Genomic DNA, 18191 nt, shown 5'->3' with positions numbered 1-18191 from the left:
ATGTGCATCTGCGCCCATGATCCGGGACACGAGGATCGGCGCGATCCAGATTCCGGGGCACGGCGCCGGTGGTCAGGCATCGATCCTGCAGTTCCAGTGGTTGCGTTGCCAGGCTGCAGTGCATCCGTCGGTTTGAATTCTACTCCGTAGAGTAGAGCGAAGCATCGTTCCCAATTCACATCTCCTGCCATTATGTGATTCGTGCTTTTCGTTTCGGCGCAGCCTCATGTAACAAACCTTTTCATAACCCCGCCATGTGCGTAAAAGAAAGATTACTGTCGAGCTGGGGGAATATTGTGTTGTGATCTATGTGATCTAGCCAGCTAGTATGAAGTTTGCTTAGACTTGAATTGATTTTAAAATGTGGTGCAGTTTCGGATAGCCTTTTGAATTTACAATCAGAGGCATCCAAAAATGTTTTAAACTATGCAGCTCTATTTAATCCTCCGTTACACGATGCAGTGCCTACTTCTTAGTGTGTGCCCAAACGCTTGCCATGCCAAGGCCACATGGTCTGGGAAATGGATTCATTCTTAAAATGAGCAACTCCAGTAATAGTTTCTAAATCAAATTCTCTAAATGCCAAATAGAGGCTGTCTCTATTTTAAAAGGCTTCCAAATTCCCTCCAACTCTAGTAATAACCCTTAATTCTAATTTGTAATAGAGGGTTTTTTAGAAACTCCCTAGGAATGGAGGGTGAAGGAAGGAATTTGGAGGTCTTCCAAAAATAAAGAGCTTAATAGAAAATAAAATCTGCTAGAGTGCATCCTTTTTATTTGTCTGACCCTCTCATTTGAGATAGGAGCTGTTTAGAGGGGTCAGCGGAAGTTGCTCTAACTTTAGTTAAAAAATGCTACTAAAATAAAAGAATTTCTCTATGGCGGTCAAAACTAACGTCGGCCCGCATTGAAAGAGCTCCCCCGAAAAAGGCCGAAACGGCATACCAGGCCACAATTGCAAAAGCCCAGTAAGTAGCCTTCAGGCTGCAGCCCACAGCGGTTACCTTGCTTACTTTTATATTTGCGTAACAATAGCATCGGGGTGCTGTACACGCCGTTTGGACTAAGAAGGGAGTTTACTGTTTAGTGTTTAGTCACTTCAAAGTTCAAGTATCAAGCAGATTATGCAAGGTAATGATTCCATGAGAAATTTAATTTATTCAAGTACAGACTAGCAGTATGCAGCACCTCTTCATGTCTGAACTTTTGAAGAATATAGGAAATGATAAAAGGTGGAAACTATATCTCCGCAATCCGCATTGCTTCAGAACATCATACCTAATTTGTGTTCACTGACTGAACCGTGTATATTTAAAGTGTATCGAACTGGTTACCGTTTTCACCGTAACTAACATTATAAAGTGCTAAGCCAGGTGAGGATAATGTGATTGAAGATGGAGGATTAGGGGTTGTTACGGAAACGTGCAAAATCTTCAGAGACTCGGAATCGATCGAGGGGTCGGTGAAGCAGTAAACAAACTACTAAGCTCTCTGATTTCGAGCCAAATTCCGGAGATAGCACTGCGGATCCCTTCCTCGGAACGAATGAGGCTCGCCACCTGCAGATTGTCCACCTCCAGTATCACCTTTGTTGCTCCCTGCTCAGTTGCAAGCAGCACACCGTCCCTCGCCGCCAATGCTTCTGCCATAGTCACATCTGCAATGTTGGTGTAGGCGCGAGCCACTGCTGCCAAATCCTCGCCCTGGGAGTTCCTGAGCACCACGCCTCTGGCTCCGGATGCTGTCGCAACAGAGTAAGAAGCATCCGTGGTGACCTTGAGCCAGTCCTCCGGCGGTGGCCTCCACCGGCTACGAGGCGACGGCAGCCTCACCTCCTGTGTTGTAGTCGAGCACACCAGATTCTCCAGCATCGCTGACACATGCCTGACCGCCGCTCCCGGGTTCCAACTCTCCTTTCCGTGTTTCCGTGCGTTTCTTCCTGACCAGAGAGACCAAACACCACAGATGACCAGGGCAGCATCTGTTATTGGGACACGACCGGGTGTCAGAAGATCCATGGTCCAAGTTATTGCGTGCATAGCCGGTATTTTGATGCCAACCAGCTCTTTGGCCGACTGCCAAAAACTCCTCGCCATGGGGCATTCAAAGGCCACATGAAAAAAAGTTTCACCTTCTGCTCCACATGTTCCACAGAAATCCTCTTGTTCCACATGTCTCCTTTTCAGTTCCTTCTTGGTGGGTAGGAAGCTGTGAACTGCACGCCACCAGAAAATGCGGATTTTCGGAGGAATCTTTAATTTCCACAGCCTGTTCCATATACCATGAGCATTTGACGAGCCAGACTCATTTCCTGCGCTTGCTTCCTCCTGTCGTTGCTCAGCTTTCAAAAGTCAGTATGCTGAACGAACCGAGAAGATTCCAGTTCTTTCATAATTCCATGCTATGGTGTCTTCCATCATCCGAACACCGGGCTTGATCTTAAGTATCTCCTCCGCATCCCAGTGGACAAAGGAGTCGCGGACCATCTCCTCATTCCACCTCCTGGTGCCTTGGATAAACACCTCATCCACACGCTCAGCAATGAAATGTTCTTGTCGGAGCAGTGGTTTCAGTTTCAATGCCCCTGGAATCCAGTTGCCATGCCATATATTGATTGAACTCCCAGGGCCAACTCTTTTAATCAAACCCCTCCGGAGAATATCTCGACCATGCAGTATTGCACGCCATGTCTCCGATGATCTCTTCTTTCGAGTGGCCGTTAAGAAATCTGCATGGGGTTTGATCACCCTCGTGCACAGGGATTCTGGACGCGTAAGTAGACGCCATCCTTGCTTCCCGAGCATTGCCTTGTTGAATAGCGGCAAATCACGATAGCCCATACCACCTTCTCCTTCCAGAGCAGTCAGCTTAGACCAGAGTTGCCAATGGATCTTGTGGCTATCAACCGAGCTGCCCCACCAGTAATTTGAAATATACGTCTTCATCTTCTTACATACCGGAGATGGCAGCTTAAAGCAGCTCATCGGATACGTCGGAACTGCCTAAGCATTTGCCTTTAAGAGCACTTCACGGCCAGCACAACTCATACTGTTTTCTCCCCAGCCATGAACGAAGCTCCTGATCCTATCCGCAGAATAATCAAAAGCCCCATCAGAGACCTTTCCCACTGCAGTCGGCAAGCCCAAGTATCTTTCTCCCAAGGCTTCTTCAGTTTGAATTTGGAGTGAGGAGCGAACAGCTCGCCTCATATCCTGATCACAGTTCTCACTGAAGAAAATTGCAGACTTCGCTTTGTCTACAAGTTGGCCAGATCCACGGTGATACTGGTCCAGAATAATGGCCAGTCTGTCTGCACCCCTCATACTTGCTTGCAAAAAATTAAGCTATCATCTGCAAACAGTAAATGTGAAATCCATGGCGCATGTATTCCTATGCGAATTCCTTTTGCGAAGTGTTGCGGCCCACAGAATTTAAGCACGCTTGTCAGGCCTTCAGCGCATAGCAGAAAAAAGATACGGAGAAATCGGATCCCCTTGCCTAATGCCCCTTATCGGATTGAAGGTAGGTGAAAACATACCATTTATTCGCACCGAGAAGGAGACGGATGTCACACATTTCATGACAAGGTCACACCACCTCTCCGAGAAGCCAAGAGCCCCCACGATCGGGTGCAAATAGTTCCACTCAACCCGGTCATATGCCTTTGCCATATCGAGCTTCACAGGACACGCTCCACTTTTTCCTTTCTTCCGTCGCAGATAATGGATATTTTCATAAGCAATAAGAACGTTGTCCGTGATAAGTCTGCCCGGCACAAAGGCGCTTTGTTCCTCTGAAATGATATCATCCAGGACAAGCAGCTGAAGGCAGGTCAGCAACTCCAGGTCCTGGATCCCAAGCTTGCTGGATGAAGGGCACGTAATCCTACTACATTATTGGACAGTGCAGCGGAAACTTCTGATGGATTCTACTACGTCAAGAAGAATAAGAAGGGTAAACATTAGCGGTACTACGCCAAGAATGCGTCGCGCATGTCAGAGCGCACAATGGCGTGGCGCCAGCCACCGGACGTGCTCGGCACTTGTTTAAAGGACTGATAGCGAGCGGAAGAGGAGTAGGATGGTGTCTGCATCTATAGCTCTTTATGTGGGAGAAAGATGGTTGCAGCAGCTGCCTCTAGCTCGCTATACCAGCCGGGCCATGTTTGCTGATCTCGGGGTAGGGTAGGACGGGCGCCTTGCTTGGATCAGGCTCCTCGTGTTTCCTTCCAGTTCCAGGACGAGCTAGATCTGCGAGATCAACGCGACCCCGACCCGTGACTCCGTCAGGAAATGAATGATCCTCCACTTCACATGGTCGTGGGCGTGGCTGCGGCTGCAGAGAAGGCACAAGTGTTGTGTTGGCGTTTGTCTTGTCGGTTTGGATCAACCAGCGCCAGGTCAATGGCGCCGGGTGGGTCCCGCAGTCGCTGACGATTTCCAAGCGGCAAAACCCAGGTGGGGCGAGGCGACGGGCGACCAGACATCACGAAGCCTCGTGTGCGTCCAATCCAATCCGCTCCCCGTCGGCCACGGCGAGTACCCGTCTGCTCCGCTTCGCAGCTCTCTTCCGCCGCAGCCTCACCCGCGCGATGGCGGCGCCGCTGTACAGGGACGCGTCGGCGCCGGTGGAGGCGCGGGTGCGGGACCTGCTGGGCCGCATGACGCTGCGGGAGAAGGCGGCGCAGATGGCCCAGATCGAGCGCGCCGTCGCGTCGCCGCGCGCCCTTGCGGAGCTCGGCGCCGGCAGCGTCCTCAACGCCGGCGGGAGCGCGCCGCGCGAGCAGGCCTCGCCCGCCGACTGGGCCGCCATGGTCGACGGCATGCAGCGCCACGCGCTCGCCTCCCGCCTCGGCGTCCCCATCCTCTACGGCACCGACGCCGTCCACGGCCACAACAACGTCTACGGCGCCACAGTGTTCCCACACAACGTCGGCCTCGGCGCCACCAGGTACCCGTTGATCGGACCGCGTAGTCCGTGTGATGCTGCAACCGTTTGGCCACGTCACCGTGCTATCCCCTTTGTGTTTCGTTGACCTCACAGGGACGCGGAGCTCGCGCGTAGGATCGGCGAGGCGACGGCGCTCGAGGTCCGCGCCACCGGCATCCACTGGACCTTCGCACCCTGCGTCGCCGTGAGTAAAATTCAAAAACTCTCTCCTGAGTCCTGATTAATTGGTGGCGTCTGTGCTGATGTCCTTGATGTGCGTCTGGTCTGGTGCACGCTAGGTCTGTCGGGATCCGCGGTGGGGCAGATGCTATGAAAGCTATAGCGAGGACCCGGAGATCGTGCGCTCGCTGACCACCATCGTCAGCGGCCTGCAGGGGCAGCCACCGGCTGACCACCCTCATGGTTACCCCTTCCTCGCTTCGGTTAGGTACTTCCATGGTAATTTTTAGTGCGTTCTCCGAATATGCCCGCGACCTGTTTGTGGAAATGTGCCCATGTGGTTTGCAGGGAGAATGTACTTGCTTGCGCTAAACATTTCGTAGGGGATGGTGGCACGGACAAGGGGGTGAATGAGGGGAACGCTATTTGCTCGTATGAAGATTTGGAAGCGATCCATATGACGCCTTACCCTGATTGTATAGCTCAAGGGGTGGCTACAGTGATGGCGTCCTACTCTAAATGGAATGGGGAGCCATTGCATTCGAGTCGCTATTTGCTGACGGATGTTCTGAAGGGCAAGTTAGGCTTCAAGGTAGCCGAGCCTATAGCCATCGTTTAGTAACAATGATTGAGGCTTAGGTTGGCTATGAATTTTGACGTGTGTAGCTTCCTGTTTCAGGGTTTTGTCATTTCAGATTGGGAGGGCATTGACAGGCTCTGTGAGCCTCGAGAGCCTCGGGGGTCTGATTATCGCTATTGCATTGCACAATCAGTAAATGCGGGAATGGACATGGTATATGATTACTGAGTGTTCATATGAAATGCTTTATTCAATTTTCTGTTCTTTTTGCCTACGTTGAGCAACCTACAGATTATGATACCTCACAGGTTTGAGAAATTCTTGGAGGATATTGTGTTCTTGGTGGAGACAGGGGAGGTACCAATGTCTCGGATTGATGACGCTGTTGAGCGGATTCTGAGGGTTAAGTTTATTTCTGGAGTGTTTGAACATCCATTTTCAGACCACTCTCTGCTGGACATTGTTGGTTGTAAGGTACAATGCTCTTTCAGACCGACTCAAACTTATGCTTATCTTTCTGCTTGAGTCATCTAAAATTTGATATCACCAACCATGTACAATATGTTGACCTTTTAGGAACATCGGTTGCTGGCACGTGAGGCTGTTCGCAAGTCTTTGATACTTCTGAAAAATGGAAAGGATCAGAAGGCGCCATTCCTTCCATTGGCCAAAACTGCAAAAAGAATACTGGTTGCAGGAACACATGCTGATGATATTGGATATCAGTGTGGTGGGTGGACGATAGCATGGCATGGAGATAGCGGGAAAATAACTCTTGGTAAGATGGAACTCTGCTTTTCACAAACAAATATTTGTATTTATAAGTTCTTTCCATACTTCATACATTCTTTATTTTTTATTATCAAGCAACTGTTTGACCTAGACGATACAGTTATCTGGTACTCTAAGATAGGCAAAAGGCTTCATAGTGTTGTCACTTGTCCAAAGTTGAACCAGCACTGGTATCCTCTTTCCCAAATGACCATTGTTTCGAGTGAATAACTTGGTCCTGAAGAAACCATTTCTCCCTTGACGCTTGGGAACTCTAGTTGTTAACTAGTTCTTCATAATTCATATAGCACTTTCAACTGCCATGGTGAAAACAAATGGTAATTTGTTGCTCTGAAAAACAATCTTAAGTTGTTTGTATTGGATCATTGATGAAGTAGTATTTTGTCATTTCCCCTTGAATAAACCTCGAATTTATTTTTTTTATCAAAGGAGCATTTCTAGTTTAATTATATGAAAGTAGTACAAGTCTGCTATTTTTTTTTCAAGAATAGCTATTTATGTGATCCAAACGAACAGGTACAAGCATATTGGAGGCCATAAAAGAATCATTGGGAGTGCAAACTGAAGTTGTGTATGAGAAATGCCCAACAGAAGCTATGATTGAAAATGGGGATTTTTCTTATGCAGTAGTTGTTGTTGGAGAGGTTCCATATGCTGAATGGACAGGAGACAGAACTGACCTTAGTATTCCGTTTAATGGCTCTGAGCTGATCTCCCGTGTTGCAAGTAAAATCCCTACCCTACTGGTTGTTATCTCTGGCAGGCCATTGGTTATTGAGTCACAAGTTCTGGAGAAGATAGAAGCTCTAGTTGCTGCCTGGCTGCCTGGAAGCGAGGGCATGGGAATTACTGATTGCCTCTTTGGAGATCATGATTTTGTCGGCACATTGCCTGTGACATGGTATAGGTCCGTTGATCAGTTGCCAATAAATGCTGGAGATGCTAACTATGACCCGTTATTCCCAGTTGGATATGGGTTGAAAATGTTTCAAAGCGATGATGATTCAACATAATCTTATCATTTATTTGGTTGTACATTTGAAACTTTGTGATGTTGTTATATACTCTGTACCCATTGACTATTGGAAATTAAAGGGAAATAATATCATGTGGCTATGTGCATTGTAATGCGTTAAAACATTATATTCTTCTCCTAGATTTTAGTTACTCCTTCAATCACCTTTCAACATGAGTGCACTAATTTGGTTTCCTTCAATTTCATATTACTATTTCCCTTGACTAGTTAGTGTTACTTTGTTCATTACAATTTTTCTAGATGGAAACTATGAACACGGAGGGAGGATTGGTGCATATCAACAGATTAAAGTTCAGGGGTGATGTACATTAGAGGTAGAATTAGACAGAACTAACAGATGCTCTGAATAACGTCTTTGAGCACTTAGCTCATTCATTTACAATCACAGTCCCTCATGATGGTAAAAGAACAAAGCACTGCAAAATGGATTCCTGTAACACAGCTCGCTTCAAAGGCCTTAGAGTAATAAAATTCTTGGACATTGATCTATTTTTCATGACATGTTCATCATGTAGGTTGGTGCTGGTACTTTCTAGAAATATGTTTGAACCCGAGGCTCTTCTCATACTGCCAGTAGCCACATTGTGCAAGCATCACAAATCTCAACTGATTTGCAGGCGTATGTCCTATACGTAACAGTGGACGGCATCTGAATGAAAGAAAACAGCCTGGTGAAGTGGTACATGAAAATGAGGTATAGCAGTTGCCTCTGTTATACTATCCTGCAGCCATTGCAATGTTGTCAATACCAGCGTTCCATGGATCATATTTTTCGTGCAGACTGAAACATTTTCATTAGCTGAGATACTATTATGTCACCTTTTACTTCTTCTAGCAGTTATTCTTATGCAAAATCATCTGTTTGCAGGACACCCGCCTGTGTTTCCTTTCATGCTAAAAGTTGCTCATCTATTATGGTAGTTACTGTCATTCTAGGATAAGTGCTTGGACTTGGGTGAAGTTCAACAGATTTTGTTGATGGAAATATCCTAAACAGATTTCGTTGACGGAAGTACATCCTCAACTCTGCATCAGGCATACTGCTGGAAGACATTATTTTTTAAATTGTTCTCTCAATATGTTCTAATTATGAAGGACATCTTACCTCGCACCAAACTTTTTATCAGGTATGAAACTGCTAAAACATTTCCAACCGTAGCTGGAATTTCGCATTTTTGTTATTCAAGTGATGATATTTTTTAGTGTAAAGAAGAAATTGAGACATCTGATACTACTCTTTGCAATATTTGGGATCATTTACTTATATAAAATGGACTCCATTATACCAATACTTCTCCTTCTCCTTCACATAACCCTGTTCCTGCAATCCTGCAGCATGGATTTGGTTACTTAAAGTGCTATTCATACCAGGAGATAAGGACAAAGTGAAAATTGAAGCAATACCCAAAAGGACTAGAAAGCTACAAAGGTGAGGATGAAAACGAAATTCCACCTACTTCAGGATCTTAGGAAGCACAATATCTGGTAAATCAGGCGAATGAACATGAGATGACTTCCTTTTGTGCTCAGTGAATGTTCACAGACCTGCGACAGGGCACCACGATCTGATCTGTGGTCCGGTCCAATCATTAGATCCCTGCATGAAACGAACCTAAGGCGTGTCCATCTGCTGAAGGGGGGCACTAACCACCGGAGTCGATAAGCTTCAGAGGCTATTTCTTGACTGGCGACCAATGGGAAACACCTTTCACTTCACCACCGGTTCACCGCATAGAGACGAAGCTGCAAGAAATATGTACCTTGATGTGATAGCTGTCATCCTTCAAATTTGGACAAAATATAGTTTTTTAACTTTACATAAATCGAAGGTAGATTGTTAGCCTCTGACAACGATGTCCAAGATATTGTAGTATCCATGTAGTGCCCATCCTACTGTTGGACCCTATACCTGTTTCACATGGAGGAAAAGAGTAGGATCACAGAAAGGGTACTCTGAACTGGTAGATGATTTGCTGCTCCCTGAAGGCCTGAACCGGTCAGCTCGCTGATTTTGCAAGCAGTTGTTTTGCTTTCCTCCCCGAGTGTTCCCCATACATGCAGTCTCGTGGCATGTGCCCATTTTGGTCCATGCATCTTCCCCCTCCTCGCGTCATGCATGTGCAGCCGCACCCCCAGTTTCAACTTTCAACTTGTGCATACAAAACAAAACCAAAAAAAAAAAGAACCGGATGGTCCCTCTTTCCATTCTCCTTTGCACAAACGACCAGCGTACGTGACACGATCCAAGTTTTACAACTCGCATGGCACCGCCCGGCTCTATCCGTTGCCTGGGAAGGAGTGTCAACAAGAGAGAATCCATGAGCGTCCTGCTTGCTAGATTCAAAGGAACAGGCACGTATTGTAATTGTAAATCTGCAGTGATGGTTGCAGCTGGGGAGGCCGGTCCCCGTGCTACGGCGATGGCTACCTGCTTGCTTCAAGCCTTCAACGACCCTGCTACCTGCCGATCCGAACGGCCCTTGACGCGGAGTTGGAGTCACTAGTGCCAGTATGCACCAGCAGCGGCGGGAAGAAGCCAGCGGCAACTGGCCCCACCGGGCGCCAGCCGCCACTGACCGCCGCCCGGCCTGTTCGGCGACAGCGACGGGTGCCCCCCGGCAGCGGCAGGGCATCTCGCCCATGACGTCGCGGCGGCGGCGGCCAGCTCAGTTGGTGCTCCGTTGCCGTCTGATCTGACCGCCAGGGAGAGGCGCTAAACTTTGCTGAGGCCGCTGATCTCGACCTGCTTCTGTTTTTTTTTTCTTTTCTGTTCGCTCCCCTCCTTGGCCGCGTGCGGAGCTTTGCGTCACGGAGAGCAACGGCGATAATTGGGCTTTGGCGTGTCGCGTAAGGTGTGCCACTGAACGCGCCTGCTCGCATGTTCTTTTTGAAAGAAAGCTTTGCATGTTCTTGGGCAATGCGCTTTTGCAGCAGGAGCAGCAGTAGTTGCCCTTGTCTTGTGATCAAGCAACTGAGCTGATTGGCACGGAGAAGGGAGCCGATGAGTATTCTGATCGTGGTGGAGGGGAGTAAACTACCCGCGGCCTCCTGCAGGGAAACTACACCTGCCGGGGGACCGGTAATCTACTAATCCGGGTGCCAATAGACTACGCTGGTCGGTGGTGAAGCGCGGTTGTTTATGCCCGCGCATGCGCGTAGCTCCACCTGCCTGCTTGGGCTGATCTAAGCTCTTTCCACCAAATCTAGCCCTAGATACCTCCGCTTTCCCCTCGTTTTGGAAAAAGAGGAGGCGAGGTGGCCTGCTTTCGACGGGGGTGCGTGCTGAGCATCATGAGGAGGCAAGGACCTAGTATCATTGTGCACTAACAGGCGACAACAACATTAGCTTCCGAGCGTTTGCATCTCCTTTTTCCGGCTCTAGTGCTGCTGTACGGTGCTTGCAAACATACAAGTTGATGATGCTAGAGCATGTTTGGCCAGGAAAGATTCGCGTCCGAATTTCAAGTGATTTTCAAACACCCGTGATGATGCTGCTGAGTGCACCCTTGCACAGCAAGCGTCTCTTCATGTTTTACAACTTTTCCATCTTGTTTGTGAGCCCGTGAACTGAAGCTGGCTGCATGCTTTCCCTCTCTTTCCATTGTGATACGCTCCACCCGCACGGCACCGGCCGGGAGCGGCGGATCCGTGTGGTCCGTCCGGCGCGAGAAAGCAAGGGCGGCGGAGTTGGGGAATCCGGAATCTCCCGGCTCGATTATGCGCCCATTTGGAATCTGAATCCAGCTTCGTGCCGAGGCTTTTTGACGGGCGCCGACGCGAGATGCCCGAAAGAAAAGCGCCGCGGCGTCGACGCGAGCGCGACCTCCCCCCAATCGCGGATCGGCAACGCCGAGAGCACCCGGCCCCGCGGTACCATGCCGCCGGTGACCGGCCGACACCCTGCGCCGTCGCGGGACCCCGGACCCTTGGCTTTTGCAGGTGTTACTCGACGTTCACGCAACCAAGAACCCCCACAGCCACAGCCTGCAGGTGCTGCGTGTTCTTGGTACTCAGCACTGGTGATTTGCGCCCGATGCTCAGTTTGGTAGAGTCCATTAGGACTACTAGACACACATGTTGTCACGGAGCTCTTTGGCGTACAAATTGTTGGAGTTCCACGTGATCTACTGCAACAAACAATGAGAAATTTTTTGCTGGAATCTTGCCTTCCGACCAGTTGTTGAGAGTTCGAGACACCGTTCCCCCAACCATGTCCATATAGCATAATGGCAGGACCTCCATCTCCTGTAAATAACAAAGTTGCAGGAGGCACGACACAAAGTTTTTTTTTAAAAGTTCTGCTAGCTTGTAATGCACAACCATTATTGTATATTGCCATTTCCTATTGCTAGACAGTGAGGCGAGCAAAGAAAGCAAAAGGCAAGTCGAAAGGCACGCAGCAGCGCCCGCTTTGCTTGTGTTGGATTGCATGCATCTTCCCTGCCCACTTGGGGGCCCGCGTGCAGCCCCACAGCCGCAAGTTGCAATCGTGGCTCCTGGCCTTGAGCATCGAGGCGAGGGACACATACAATACAGTAGCCATGTAGCTATGTGGTAGGGTGGGCCCAGCAACAGCAATACACAAACATGACACGATAATCGTGATGCTGCTATGTTGTTGTAGAGGTTGCAGTGCTAGTATGTTGCCACATGCCACAGTGACAGGCAGCAGAGGATCCATGGAGATTAGAAACACGACCACAGGGTTCGCAGTGAATTGGACACCAACCAACCAGCACGCAGGATTCACCAGAGGGGCTGTGTGATCATGTGACGGGAGCACCCGGTCACCGAATCCCAAGCTCGCAATGGCACTGGGAGCGTGCGGAGGAGGAACTAATCCTTGACGTGACAGGAGTGAAGTGCGTTCTTTTGCTGGAGCTGAGTCAAGTGTCACGACATCAAACAGCGAGGCCAGTGGCGTCCCGTTTGGGTACCTGCAGGGCAGAGTGTTCTTTTGCGTTGACATCGCCATCGCCTGGTGGACACGGTCCCTGTTGTTGGTCCTCCCAGATTCCTCTTCCCTTCGGAACGCTCGTCATTTTCTTTCCTACTTTTATTTTTTGAACAGAACACTTTTCTAAAAACTTTCGTAGAACTCTGATGAAATTCTTACTCTCGTTTAATGTTTGTGTAAACCACAGATGCCACGGACAGGCCACGGGAGCCTCTCTTTCTTTCTTTCTTTCTGTCACCCATCTTTCTGGAGGGCCCGGGGATCCTCACGGTTGTCCACGGCAGGGGAGATACCGCAGCCACCACCGGAGGTCCAGAATTCCTCCCAGGACTGCGTCTTCTCCCCGAACAAATCAACCTTTTCCTCCCCCGCGGAACCGAGCAAAAAGTCGGGCTCGGCTGCCGCCCCCGTATCAGATCGGCGAGCCCCCTTTCCCTTTGCCGGGAGGGCATTCCGGTTCTCACCCACGCGTACGGCCACCGAGACCGTCCGATTCACCCCCGCGCCCGCCGCTGCGAGCCACCGGAAAACCCCACGCGCCCTTTCCGGGTGGATCATCAGCTGCTGCGGCAGGAACACGACGGGAATGTGTGCACAAGTTGGGGCCGGGAAGAGATGCGCCCGGCGACAGGCGCAGACCGCGACCCTGTGGCCGCGCGCTGGGTGGCGCTGGTGATGCCCTTGGCAGGGGAAGGGAGGAGCCCTGGGAAACAAGAGGGCAGCGGCTAGGGGGGGCATGTGATGCCTTGTGCGGCCTCCATTGGTGGACCTCCAGGCTCCAGCTCATTCCCCGGCAGCCACCAGCCATGCCTCCATCCTGCATCAACGTCTAGGAAGGTGCTGGAAAGGTACGACCTCCGTTTCAGCTAAACTAATCAGGTCCTCCGGTGCCCTGCTCCCATTGGCCAAGAGGAGAGCAGATTAGCGCGGTAGTACTATATTATTAGTTCAGTAGAGCAGCCCTGCCTGATCTCTGACATTTCGTAAATGGCCATAAATAAGATTGTGATTTGACGATTTTCAAGTCAGAAACCAGGCTGCCATTTTGGCTAGCAAAGTACAGTGCTTAGACCAGATTTCCAGTCAATGAGAAGCTTATCCTAGCTTAGATTCTACTCCTACACGGCAGGGAAAGAGAGAGACTTGGCCCATCTAATCCCTGGAGTCCCCCCACCACACCGCCGCATCCATCAGCGGCAGGGTGTCATCGCCTCAAAGGCGACAGGAAACAGCTGATGAAAACTACAATCATGTCATCGCCATCATGATCAGGAACAAAAGCACAGGTCAATGAGAGTGTGACCGGAGCTAACCCCCCCCCCCTCCCCCCCCCCCCCCCCCCCACGCACACACACAGCTTGAAAGATAAAGAACCCTTACAACGCTGATGCTACTTGCCATACCAAACACATGACATTAACCGATCCATGACGCAGCATTACAGAAGAAAAGCTAGCGTAATCAGAGCATCTAGCAGGACACTCTCCCGTGCCTCCAATAACACAGGAAGGTAATTGCAGTCGGAAATTATTTCACCGCGGGCGTGGGGTTTTTTATGTACACAGAGGCTAGATGCTGGGATGACGTCGTCTATGTATCTTCTATCTTGCCTGTTCTTTTTCTTGCTCTCATCTCCGGAGCACACGGCACGGCAGTAGGGGGGTTCAGCTTAGTTTCAGTTCAGCAGAGAACCAGAGCTCGGCTGTGAGTTGTGCTGAGCTCGTAGCTGTATGATCCAACGTGCTGTACCCGGATGCTGCTTGCCTGTTGGGAATCAACAACAGACGCGCGCAACGGGGTGATCCCCTCCTCGTGCGTGGCCAGAGATGAGAGCTCTGTTTCCTCTTTCTGCCCTGGTTGCTGCTCGAGAACCAGTCGGTCAGCCGAGAGGCTGCAGCTGGCCGCATTGCATCTGCATCAGCACAGAGTCGTCCAGGAAGCCGCCGTGGCGGGGGTTGCCGGGCTCGAGCTTCACGCTGCCGTAGGGGTGCGGCATGAAGTGGTGCGTCGGCGCGGGCTTGCTGTCGACGAGGACGCCGAACTGCTCGGAGATGACGGGGCCGCCGGTGGACGAGGGGGTGGAGGCGGCGGTGAGCACGGAGGGCGGCGATGGCGAGGGGTTGCCGCCGCAGCCGCCGTCGTCGTCGGGGAGGTTGACGGTGGTGATGTCGTGGATGCTGGAGCGGCGCTTGTCCTTGCCGCCGGAGTTGAGGCGGATGAAGTACTTCTGCGCGTGGCTGGCGACCTGCGTCGGCGTCCGGCTCGTCACGAAGTTGCGCGAGATGTTCCTCCAGTCCCCGCGCCCGTACTTCTTCAGGCCCATCAGGAACAGCCTGCGGCAAGCGGAGCGAGTCGATTAATCTTAGGCACGGGAACCTCACCAATTCAGCGCGCAAGAGCAATCGGATGGTTAGCCGGGGCTGCTTACTTGTGCTCCTCCTCCGTCCAGGGCACGCCCTTCTTGCGCTCCTGGTCCGGGCCGCGCCCGCGCTTGCCGCCGGCCATGTAGCAGGAGCGCTTGAAGCCCAGAGCGGCGGCGGCGTCGTCGCCGCCGTCCCAGTCGAAGGTGAACCCGGCGGCGGACTGCGCCGCGCCGCCGCCGCCGCCGTAGTGGGGGAAGGGCACGAGCCCGGCCTCGATGAAGCAGACGTCGTTCTCGAGGTCGTCGTAGTGCGCCACGACGTCGGACACCATCCGCCCCGGCAGCAGCGCGGCGACGCGCTCCCACCGGTCGGGCGCGTCCCAGTCCACCCGCGCCAGCGCGCGCTCGAACAGCTTGTTCTCCTCCAGCGTCCACGCCCCGGGGCCGGGGGCCCGCCGGTCCGGCAGGAAGCGCCCGGCCGCCTGCCCCGCGAAGTAGGGCGGCGCCGGCGCCGGCGGAAGCACGTCCATCCACGACTCCGTCATCAGTCTCCCACCCCGCCTAAGTAACCGAGCGCTGGCCGCCGATCAGCCGGGCCGACCAAGATTGCGCCTTTCCCTGTCGCGGGGAGACGAGACGGAAGGCGGCGGGTCCTTGGGCGGCGGCCGTGAGCGGCGATCCGGAGAGCAGCGGGGGGAGGTGGGAACGGGCGGGGAGGAGGGGGTATTTATGCAGGCGGGGAGGTGGTGGCGTCGGACGCCGGCGGATGCCAAAGTGGCTAGCGGTGATTCGGCCTCCACCGCCGGAGGGCGCTTAAAGAAAGAGGCGAGCCCCCTCGGCGATTCCGATTGGCCCGTGGCCGAGTTTGTGGCCTCTCAACCCGAGAAAGGCCTCTCCTCACTCGCTCGCGGCCACTCTGCCGAGCTCGCTGCGTTTGTCCCGCTCCGCGGCCGCGAGCGCGCGCAGGGGCGCAGGGTAACCAGGGCGGGGAGCTCGCGGCCGCGCACCCCGGTGCGCGGGAGCAGCTAGCGTGTTCGTCCCAGCAATCCAGGCTGGAGGAGTAATAGTTTGTGCGTGTGGTCGCAGGGGCGACGTCGTGATGCTACGCCCCCTCCTCCTCTAGTCCTCTCCCCCCCCCCCCCTTTCTTTATTGGCCGTTGCTTGCCGCTTTTTCCAATGCTGGGCTCGGCTGCTGCCGCTTTACTTTATGCGCATTTATGGATGGATTTGCATTTGCTATACCTGTGCTACGCTGCCTGGCCTGCTTCCCTTTTGAGGAATTCTGACCGGCCTCCTCGCCCGCCAATGGTCCAAAATGGCAGCGGCCATGGTGTCGTCCGGTCTGTTGTCGCGTGGACCATGGTGGTTGCCATTGGGTTTTCTGCCAAGTTATCCTTCCTAGAGAGTTATGGAGCACGAGGACGTCCAACCTTCAATGTAGAATAGTTTTTATAGTATTAATTATACCATCATATAAAATTTTTAAGCTTATGTGGCACCATAATAAATAAGAGAGATGGTAGAGGAAGAAATTAGGTCTCAAGACCCAGTGTCATAAAATAAACTAATACGGTAGACACTACAAGTTATGCATTAAGAATGAGGTTGTGTCTTCATAATAAATGGAGAATATAAGTAGAGAAAAGAGAGTGAGTTTAATAAGATTCCGCATCAGAATATCATTGGTTGTAGAATGCAATTTCTAAAGGTGGCGAGCACTCTCACGAGCTAGGGGCTAGCACAGCGTGCTCTCAAGCAGGTAGCCTGGGTTCGAGTCTCGCATCTGCCCTGTGGTTCCTCTATGGCTCTAAGTCCTGTTTGGTTCCTCTAGAAACTAAATTTAAGTGCCACCCTATTTGGTTGTAGGAACTAAAATCATTTAATATGGTTGTTCAAAGACCCTTATATCCCTGATCATTTAATATGGACACGGGAGGAAGGGGTCCTGGGGCAGCAATAAATGGAGGATATCTCCTGTCAAAAGTATCTTTTAGCTCCCATAAGCTACAACTTTGAGACTTATGGATTTATGAATCTTTAGTCCCGATAAGTCATCATATTTGGCATTTTAAGGATTTATTGAAACTAAACTTAAATCCCTAAATATAAGCAAGTGCCAACCAAATTGGTCCTTAAATCAAAGCGGGGTGCAGTCTGCAGCCTCCCATCCATTTTTTAGTTTCTAAATGTCGTGCCTCGATGATACGATAATATAGACATTACTCATAGACACTATGCATCAGGATTGCTCTGATAGGGTAGAGCTGTAGAGAGCATTAGATTGCGGCTGGGTGTGCATGTAGATGTTGGTCAGGTAAAAGATTGGAGGAAATTCGCAAGTACTCCGCGAGACTGCAAGAGTGAAAATGGAGGGTAGACCATCGAGGAATGACCACTGCACGTGCTCCCTCCGTTTTAAAAAAAAATACTACTCTAATTTTCTAATTTTTGAGGAGTTAAACAATTTTATATTTGACCAAATTTATAAAAAATAGTTACTAACATTTGTGTCTCCAAACAGATTTAGTATGAAAATATATTACATGATCAATTTAGTGGTACTTATTTTGTAATACAAATATTAATAGTATTTTGTATAAATTTAGTTAAAATTAAATTTTTTTGACTCCTCGAAAAAAGAAAGTTATATTTTTAGGGACGGAGGGAGTACGAGGGAGTATAATGTTAATCTCAGACACGGCCCATGGATCCATTTATTGGTGCTCCGGTGGGAAATTAAAGGAGAAGGCCGGCAGGGAACGGTCAGGCGCGGTTAGGTAAAAGACCGTATCTACGTGTCAATTAGGTGTCGGTGTTTTGTACCATCGACCAGTTAATTTATATTTGCACGTCTGGTCCTGATGGTGTGAAAGGAAGATACATAGGTTTATACCGGTTCGGGTGGAATGTCCCTTACGCCCAGTTCGAGCTGTTCGTGTTCTCGCACTGGTTTATAGTAGGGGCTACAAACGGGCGAGAGAGTGAACAGGCTTCCAAATCTCTGGTGGCCAAGTGTTATGTGGGTGAGTGAATGTTATTCTAAAGAAAAAATCCTTCCTCTATGGGGGTCCTTCCTTCCCTTTTATATGCCAAGGGGTAGGGGTTAGACACGAGAGAGAGGGGTCGTCAGGATCCCGCTTTTTCTCCTCCCTGCGCATGGTTCTCACTGGACCTGTAGATGATGATGGGGGTGTCCCTGCGCCGCTCCCTGGCGCGACGTGCGTCTCAACAGGGCGGGCGGCACGGGCTCCCTGGTGTGTTTGGTGGGCAACGTGTGCCCCGACAAGACGGGCGGCGTCAGCTCGGCGCGTTTTACGGCTTGACCTCCAGTGTGACGGACGATCGGGACTTGTGG

The 18191-nt window shown here is 50.8% G+C and overlaps 2 protein-coding genes across 3 annotated transcripts; one reads left to right on the top strand and one right to left on the bottom strand.

The window, feature by feature from the left end:
* The first annotated feature begins 4493 nt into the window (after positions 1–4493).
* Positions 4494–7697, top strand: LOC112885827 (beta-glucosidase BoGH3B-like). 2 transcript variants are annotated; one of them, XM_025951493.1, is made up of 8 exons: positions 4494–4950; positions 5035–5134; positions 5229–5377; positions 5458–5701; positions 5789–5902; positions 5981–6163; positions 6266–6467; positions 6998–7697. In XM_025951493.1, the coding sequence occupies exons 1-8, from the start codon at positions 4592–4594 to the stop codon at positions 7492–7494; spliced, it is 1848 nt and encodes a 615-aa protein (XP_025807278.1). In that variant the 5' UTR covers positions 4494–4591; the 3' UTR covers positions 7495–7697. The 2 variants fall into 2 exon arrangements, with proteins under 2 accessions (XP_025807278.1, XP_025807279.1); XM_025951494.1 differs by having other exon boundaries at positions 4495–4950; positions 5044–5134.
* A 6475-nt stretch (positions 7698–14172) lies between these two features.
* LOC112883873 (transcription factor DIVARICATA-like) lies at positions 14173–15940 on the bottom strand. The gene is made up of 2 exons (XM_025949128.1): positions 14903–15940; positions 14173–14807 (listed from the first exon to the last, which is right to left on the bottom strand). The coding sequence occupies exons 1-2, from the start codon at positions 15379–15381 to the stop codon at positions 14354–14356; spliced, it is 933 nt and encodes a 310-aa protein (XP_025804913.1). The 5' UTR covers positions 15382–15940; the 3' UTR covers positions 14173–14353.
* Positions 15941–18191: the final 2251 nt, after the last annotated feature.

This window comes from Panicum hallii, chromosome 3 (genome assembly GCF_002211085.1).
Source record: "Panicum hallii strain FIL2 chromosome 3, PHallii_v3.1, whole genome shotgun sequence".
Classification (NCBI taxonomy): Eukaryota; Viridiplantae; Streptophyta; class Magnoliopsida; order Poales; family Poaceae; genus Panicum; species Panicum hallii.
This window is presented reverse-complemented; position numbering and strand designations above follow the sequence as displayed.